This window comes from Panthera leo, chromosome B4 (assembly GCF_018350215.1).
Source record: "Panthera leo isolate Ple1 chromosome B4, P.leo_Ple1_pat1.1, whole genome shotgun sequence".
In the NCBI taxonomy this organism is placed as follows: domain Eukaryota; kingdom Metazoa; phylum Chordata; class Mammalia; order Carnivora; family Felidae; genus Panthera; species Panthera leo.
The window spans coordinates 140,878,425-140,886,972 of record NC_056685.1 but is presented as its reverse complement, the minus strand read 5'-3'; the positions used below and the strand labels follow the sequence as shown (position 1 = coordinate 140,886,972).

The 8,548-nt window shown below is 54.5% G+C and overlaps 1 protein-coding gene across 5 annotated transcripts in view; it reads right to left on the bottom strand.

The window, feature by feature from the left end:
- MOV10L1 (Mov10 like RISC complex RNA helicase 1) overlaps nt 1-8,548 on the bottom strand; it is a 72,263-nt gene continuing 63,715 nt past the window's right edge. For 4 of the 5 annotated variants that reach the window (XM_042948180.1, XM_042948181.1, XM_042948182.1 and 1 more), the window contains exons 22-26: nt 7,257-7,430; nt 2,290-2,439; nt 1,359-1,466; nt 637-774; nt 1-546 (exon numbers count right to left, since the gene is read on the bottom strand). In XM_042948180.1, the coding sequence (XP_042804114.1) occupies nt 451-546; nt 637-774; nt 1,359-1,466; nt 2,290-2,439; nt 7,257-7,430 (666 nt within the window). In that variant the 3' untranslated portion in view covers nt 1-450. Of the gene's footprint in view, nt 547-636; nt 775-1,358; nt 1,467-2,289; nt 2,440-7,256; nt 7,445-8,548 lie in introns of those variants that run through there. The other variant, XM_042948184.1, reaches the window with a different exon arrangement.

The following is an 8,548-nucleotide window of genomic DNA, read 5'->3' as shown; positions in this document are numbered from 1 at the left end:
TCCCATGTGCACATTTATTTTGGTGATGGGTTGTAGTAACCGTCCAGTGGCAGGAATGGGCTGGTGTGGGAATAGCAGGTTCCATCGGACCCCGTGGCCCCTACGCTCACGGCCAAGGCTAGGGTACAAGGCAGGCTGCAGGGGCCCCAGCACAGAGATGGGGACAGCAGCTCCCTGTGGTGTGGCGCCAGGCCCACCAGCCCTGCCTCACCAACTGTGGCTGTGGATCCGGTCCTGGGGGCGCGTGTCTAGCCACAGCTGCACGTGGGGAAAGGGGAGGGGGCCAGTGAGCTGGGATCCCCACAGCAGCTCAGGCTGGAGGGCTGGGGGCTGTGGCCTCTTGCAGGGACCCCAAGCGATCCGCATTATCCCAACACTGGACAGAAAGCAGGTGAATGAGGTGGGCTGGCAGGGAGGGGCAGGGCAAAAACTGGAGGACAGACACAGAGCTCACTCTGGCAGCGACTGCAGTTCGGGAGGTAGATCGCACCCCGTGTAGACACCGTTCGTAATGCTGTATTCCAGTAATGCACCAAAACAGGGGTCCTGTTGAAACACCGAAGAGCCCGCCTCAAAACCCCAAGCCGTCCCAAGCGGCACCTTCTACCCAGGCCCTTCCCTCCTCGGCAGACTCACTTTGACCAGAACGTGAGGGTTTCCCAGCACAATCAACAAGGCTTTGGGTCTGGTGATTGCAACATTAAATCTTTTTGAGTTGGACAAGAAACCCAAAAAATATCTATCGTCTTCAAATCTGTCTTCGTTTGACCGCACCTAAAAAACACGAAAATGAATAAAGGTGGTATCATATCCATTTTTTTGGCATGGAAAGAAACTCGGTATTTAAAAGCATTTAAAACTATTAAACATCAGCAGAACCCCATTTTTAGTTAAAGAAGGAAAAAAACACCAGTGGTGTGGAGGGAGCCTCGTCACCATCGTCTACACAGGAGACCCTCTATCTCTGGGTGTAGAGTTGTAGGCGATTCTGACTTTCATCGTCATGTCTGACTTTCCTAACTTATCTGCTGCTCACACGTTCTGTACAAAACATGGAGTTTTGACAGTCACAGCGGGTTCTCCTGGGGCGGCAGCATCGAGCCACCGTGGCCCGCGTGAGGGACCTTTCCCAGCGCGTTTACTGCTTCTCGCTGGATTTCAGTTATTTTTTTGTCTGCAGGTGTCGCGTCTTCTAAAGAGCTCCCTGCAGTTACGGCTTGACAGGGCTCCGGAACATCTCCATCCTGCAAGTGGTCGTCTGTGCTACCGACCAGCCTCCGCCGCTTTTGACCCGAAGGACATGAACATCAGGTGGTGTCACACACACCGTCACCCCCACTCAAAACAGGAATACCTACGGTGGAGATGATGACGACCAAATATTCTTGCCCTTGAAACTCCTCTACTGATCCAACCTTTATGTCCATCAGATCAACATTTCGCAAAAGAATTTTGATTTTTTCCACCTTTGAAGCAGACAAAAAAGGACAGAACTTTACAAATTTGACCATCTCTTTACATATTTAAGCATAAGCCAGATATTAGCCAACATGCACTGTTACTTATCACTTCCAAATCGTATTTCATCTAAGTCGATTAGGACACAAATTCTGATTTCAGACACGGTGCACTGGGGAAAGGAGAGGGGGCAGAGTGTCTGGAGTGACGTCTCCCTCTCCCCACAGGTGCACATGCCTGCTGCTGGGCGGGCCTGGCCATCTCAGTGGGGACGGCGCTGGGACCCACAGCCGGGCAGGCTCCAGAGCGCCACACCCCAGGGGCCCGAGGGGCTGGACAGAGGCCTGGAAGCAGGCTCTGCACAACAGCAGCCGGAAGGCAGGGACAGACGTCTTTGTGAAAGAGCCAGCTCCTGGGGGAATGGGAACGGCTGTCACAGAAGCAGGATGCCGGGTTCTGGATTGTGTGTCTAGAGACCAAGGTCTCCAATGGGTGCTGCTGAAGTAAAAACCAGTTTGCAACCTTGGAGAAAAGTGCGCAGAAGACGGAAGCTCAGTGCTAGGGGGAAGCTTGACTGTCCCCCAGGAGGACGCGGATGGTGGCCCACTGCCCGCTCCCACTGCCAGGTAACCACAGATGGAGCGCCCCGGCCCCCGGGAGCAGGGTCTGAGGGTCCGAGCACCAGGACACGGGTGTGGGGCAGGCTCGCGGGGCAGGGAGCGGGTTAGTGCCGGGGGTGCAGCGGCTGTGGAGGGACTTGGTGCCCCCTGAGGGAGCTGGTCTCCACCCGCCTCCCGGACCCTGTGAACGCGGCGGTGGGCGGGTCCATACCTGCTTCCGGTAGGGTGTGATCACACCAATGTCACTCGCAGACACCTGGCTGGAGATGCCCCTGGCCAGGAGGCAGCAGTAGCGCATGACCTGGACGGCTTCGGCCGCGTTGAACCAGGACGGGCTCCTGCCTTCACGAGCTTCACCGCCCTGAGTTACAATTCGGAGATAAGAGAATGGCACACCCAGCCCCCAGACTTCGTTTCCTCAACAGGTGCTGCGAAGGGGGCTACGAACAAGGAAGGAGCAGAGCAGGTGTCGGGATACGGCACGCGTGAGGCAGAAAGGACGCCCGTGCTCCTGCAGACCTCACACTCCGCTGGGCAGGCTAACTTCAGTCACGGTCACGTCCGCCACGGCGGCAGCAAGGGCCCCGGCGGAGAAGGGCTGCTTGGGGGCGGCCTGCGATTCACTGACAGGAGTGGATGGGCGGTGATGCACGTGCAGGAATTGCCAGGCAGAGAGCAGGGTGCTTGGCGAGGGTGGGGACGCGGGCCCTGCCGGGGAGCCACAGGGCGTGCTACAAACAGGAACAAGCAACCGGTGCGGCCCAAACCTCGGGAGGGGAGCCGGGGCCAGAGCAGGGCGGCGGCCGGCTGCAGTCAGGCAGGTGAGCGCGCACTCGGGGCCCCCCTCCCTCCCCACGTGTAGGCCTGGGCCCTCTCAGCCAGCCATCAAAGGAGCGTGCCTCCGACACACACGCACGCACAGGTGCTCAGCGTCACCGATAATCAGGGAGACACAGGTGAGGGCCACAAGGTCCCGCCTCACACACGGTTTCTACGAAGAAACGAAACAAGCGTTGGGGAGGATGTGGAGAAACCGGACCCCTGTGCTCGGCCGACGGGAATGTAAATCGGCACGGTCACTGTGGAAGACGGTGTGGCGGCTTCTCCAACAACGACACCGGAAATCCGATGTGATCCAGCAATCCCACTCGAGGGTCTCAGAGACATACCGTATGCCTGTACTTTGCAGCATTCCGAACAACAGCTACAACGTGCAGGCGACCCAAGTGTCCGCGAGTGGATGGACAGATAAACCAAAGACGGTCCGTCCGGACAATGGAATGTTATTCGGCCTTAAGAAGAAAGGAACTTCTCACACCCGTGTCCTGAGGACCTTGTGCTGAGTGAAATAAGCCATCACAGAAGACAATACTGGAAGACTCCACTCATAGGAGGCACCTACAGGAGTCAGATTCACGGAGCCAGAAAGTAGGTGGTGGGCGCCAGGGGCCTGGGAGCAGGAGGGGCAGTGAGTGTTTAATGGGGACAGAGTTTCGGTCTGGAAAGATGGAAAAGTTCTAATAACTGGATGCAAAACAATGTGAATACGTTTAACACTACTGAACTGTACATTTGAAAATGGCTAAATTTTATGTCACATGTTATTTTGGCACAATTAAAAAAAAAAAGAGAATACCAGACACAGCAATTGGAATGTATTAACCTTGAGGATGTTTTTTGCTGTTGTTAAGCCGTACGTAATTTACCTGGGGCAGAAGGAGAGGGAGACACAGAATCCGAAGCAGGCTCCAGGCTCCGCACCGTCAGCGCAAAGCCCGGTGCGGGGCTTGAACTCACGAACCGTGGCATCGTGACCTGAGCTGAAGTCGGACGCTCAACCGACTGAGCCACCCAGGTGCCTTTTTAATTTTTTTTTAAAGTTTATTTTGTAATCTCTACACTCAACATGGGGCTTGAACTCACAACCCCGAGATCAAGAGTTGCATGCTCTTCTGACAGAGCCAGCCAGCTGCCCTGTAATTTATCTTTGAGATTGACAATAGAGAACTACAAACAATTTCAGCGTGATGGTGCTTAGGGAAGAACTTACTCAAAGAGAAAAAACGCTGAATAGCGACCAATCACCTACAAAAAATAAGGAAAAGGAAGAAACCATGAAAATTGGTAATAAAGGTGAAAAGGAAGGAATAAAGGTAAGAAAGCATAGGTTGGACTGACTCATCTCATTAAAATCAGAGACTCTCAAACTGGGTTAAACATGAAAATGAGCTGTTCTAAGAAAGACACGTACGGTAAGATGATGAAGAAAGAAAAAGAAGGGCTACGATACTAGATAGAAAGAAACAAGCAACGGCCAGATGGAATTTAAGGCGAGAAACAAGAAACAGCAGGGAGAACGTAACACGAGGAGGAAGACAATCATAACTCGTATGCAGGAAACACCTCGGCAGTTGAGTCCCTAAGGCAGAAGCAACTGGAATTCACAGAGGATTTGATAAAAAAGCACACCTATAATGTGAGACCTCACCGCGCCTCTCCCTCCGCGGGCGTGCCGACATCAGGACACAGGGGAGCCGAAGCACAGACTCCAAACGTTTGCTTAAAAATATGCACGGACGGGGCGCCTGGGTGGCGCAGTCGGTTGAGCGTCCGACTTCAGCCAGGTCACGATCTCGCGGTCCGTGAGTTCGAGCCCCGCGTCAGGTTCTGGGCTGATGGCTCGGAGCCTGGAGCCTGTTTCCGATTCTGTGTCTCCCTCTCTCTCTGCCCCTCCCCCGTTAATGCTCTGTCTCTCTCTGTCCCAAAAATAAATTAAAAAAAAAAAAAAAAAAATATGCACGGAACTTACATCCCTCAAACAGAGACTATACCTTTCGGGGGTATGTCCTTAGAATATGTACCCAACCTGATACCTAGTTGGCCGCAAATTTTTAAAAGCAGAGAGTTTACAGGCCGTTGTTCTTGACCACCTCATAAAATTAGAAACAAAAAAAAAGAGGTGGCCAAAGAATTCTTAGCCACTTGAAAATTAAGAAAAAAATACTTCTCTGTAACCCTTGGATCAAAAAAAAGAGAAGAAAGAGAAAGTTATAAATGTCCAGAAAGTTGTGAAAGGAGATCCCTCAGCAGACACACGTGGAAAGGAAGGTACAGGTCGGCATCCCCGGCGTCTTCCTAATTCAGAGGATGAGGAGTTACAACAAACAAAACAGATAAGCACGTTAGCAGGGGGATGATTAAAGACAAAGCAAGATTAACGAAGCAACGAAACAAAGCGGAGAAAATGCAAGTCAGTCCGAAGTTGGCTTGTCACATCTCTCCTGTCAGGGACCAGAAAGTATCCCAGGCCCTGACAGGGCTACGCTGTCCTACTCCACTCTGCCATGGCATCAGCCACCTGTCCACCGCGGTGCAGGCTTCCGACCGTTTCTCTAGGAGGACAAGACCACAGCTGCCTTGGTGGCTCCTCCTGGGCCGCCCCGGGGCTCAGCCCTGCCCCACAATGTTCACGCGGCACGTTCTGCCGTGCTCCTTCTGCTGAGATGTGCTGGGCACGGGAACGGAGCAGGAGGCAGACAGAGGTCCTTCCAGAGCCTCCGCAGGGGAAGCTGTCAGTCAAGGTAACACTTCAACGAGGGGGGCACCTGCCAGGGAGGGGGCCTGCCGTCGCATCTCGGGGACTGGAGCGGCCTGCAGGAGCCACGGGTGAGGGTGCAGAGGGAGTGCAAGGGGCAGGCCTTGACAGCAGCCCTGAGGCCAAACCCTTTTTGCTCAAAAGATGGCAGTCGACTGTTCTCTGCAACCCAGCCCGAGGCCTCATCACCCATTTTATGCTCAGGGCCCAGAGTGGAGCCTGGGACACAAGTAGGCCCTTGAAAAATTCTTACTAAATAAATGTTTTTGGACTTTGTTTCACTGCCTATGTTTTTTGTTTTTTGGGTTTTGTTTTTTTTTTTTTGAGTCTACAAGTATGCTTCTGTTGGCTATTGCTTGTAGTATATCTAACTGGTTTCGTATCTCATTCTGCTACAAACACTTTTTGCACATTTAAAACACATCTGCACGTTTATAATCCATTTCTCATGAAAAAACCCATTGTGACTTCTATGTAGACCGCATTAAATATAGGAATTAATTTAGGCAGAACAACACTGGCCTGTCTGTTCATGACCATCACCTGTCTCACTTCACACGCTCGGGTCCAGTTTTCTCCCTGCAGCAATCTTGCTTACTTCTCCTTAGGCTGAAGTCTAGCGAATGTCAGGGAGATCTCCGATCCCCTGCTACATTTTCTAACGTGTTTTTCTGATATACAGGGAAGCTTCTGAGGATGGACAGAACAGGGGCAGGACGGTCCCGGGAAGGGGGACGGCGTACGAGGTTGGGAGAAAGCACCGGTCAACAGGGCTCTGTGGCGAGTGTCTCAAGCTGAGAGGGACTGGTCTCTTTCCTTGAATTCTCTTTCGTCCAAAGGGTAGCCCCTCCACAGCCACAGCTGAACATGCAACTCTACCCCCTTCCATCCACTTCTGAGAGAGCACACGGCAGTGGCACCGTCACCTGCATTCACGCACCCCCAGCCCCACCGGCGCCTCCTGTCCCGGGGTTGGGGCGCAGCCCCAATTCTGGATGAGAACTCGGGGGCAGTTAATGCAAAAGATGACTTCTGGTTCTAACAACCAAATTTCAATATGGAGTCTCTGATGTTAGGGCACAGTTGTCACTTTTTGGGCTACTGAGCATCTAGCTCTTTCCTACTGGGGAGCCCCCCACCTGGTGAGGCCATGGTGACGGGCAGGTGTCCCCACCCCACAGCAGTCCCCTCGCCTGACACAGGCTCACAAGGGGTGCGGTCCTTCTTGGTGGGCACGGGGCCTCCTGGTACCCAGCTCCCCCAGCTCCACATCGCCCCAGCCTCCCCCTCAGTCACACGACGCCTTCAGGCCCCTCCTCCCTCCAGTGCCCACTTGGGCCAGCACTTCCGAGCCTGTTCTGTGTGCAGTCACCCGAGTGGCCGGCGGGCCGGCCTTGCAGGGGGAGAAGCCCTCCTTACTGGTTCTGCTCTTCGGCATCAGCGTGGCCATCTGCCCACTGGCAACTGGTGAATGCCCCACTAACAACGGACTTGAACAAAACACACGTGATGAACACGCACAGACCCACGAACAGCACTGAGGGCTCACGCGGCCACTAGACCACTCTCGGTGCACGACTCACCCTCACGCCGTGGAATATGAGCGGGAAGCCTTTCTTCGGTAACTTCTCCCAGCCCAGCAGGGAGGTCACCACCTTGGGGTCTGCGCACACTTCGAGCTCTCTGTGGTAGAACAGCCTGGATGGCAGTGCCAGCAGAGCTGGGTGGGATCTGTAGTTGTTCACGAGCTTTGTAACCTGCAAAGAGAGAGCTGGAAACGGGTCCAGAGCCAAACTGGCACACGCGTGTCACACTCCTGTCAAAAGGAGAAATGCCGAGACCCATCTCAGATCGTAGCCCTGGGGGGCGCCTGCTTCTGCCTGTCCTCCCTCTCCTGGCCTGTCACCTCATCAGGAAGTGCTCTCGCACCTCTAACGACTTTTTGAACAGAGGGTTTGGTTTCTTTTAATTGAAATATAATCAATGTACGGTGTTATATTAATCTCAGGTGTACAATATAACGATTTGACAGTTTCCTACGTTTCTCAGGGCTCGTTAGGAAGAGTGCATGCATTCTTTTTTTAAGTGTATGTTTTCCGGCGGGGGGGGGGGGGGGGAAGGGGGGCGGAGAGACAAAATGCGAGTAGGGGAGGGGCAGAGAGAGAGGGAGACAGAATCTGAAGCGGGCTCCAGGCTCCGAGCCATCAGCACTGAGCCCGTCGCAGGGCTCGAACTCACAAACTGTGAGATCGTGACCTGAGCTGAAGTCAGACGCTTAACCTGCTCTTCTCGCCCCCTCCCTGCCCCAGCCCCCTGGACTGCTTTGGCTCAAGGCTTCTCGACCCACCTCCTCTTCTTTGTGGCTCCCCCGTCTCTGGGCCCAACAGCTTCCCGGGTGTCGCCGCTTTCCCCGCAAGGCATCGCCTGCTCGCCATCTCAGTCTCCCACCCGGCCCCCCGTGCTTTGATCCCACCACCACGCCGCAGGCGGTGGGCGCACCGCCATCCTGCCCTGCTTGCCAGGGCCCGGCAAGAGGGAGGGAGGCTCCCTGGCAAATCAGGTGGTAGGGCAGCTGCTGGGAGGGGAGGCCAACCACACCTGGTGGCCTGCTGGCATCTGTGTGGCTCCGCAGCACGGTTGGAGGCTCCCACAGCTGTGGTGGCTGTGGCCGTGACTGGGACCTGATAGTGAGGCAGGAACATGCTCAGTGCTGCCTGTGACGCCTGCCTGTGGCTGTGCTCAGTGCCCAGCCTGGGCTCCCCACTGGCCACCGAGGCGCCCGTGCCCCCACTGGACTCCTCACTGGCACTAAGCATGAAAAATGCGTCCTCTGTCCCAAGGGTTTTAGTGTCCACCACTCGAAAGGCATGCACCA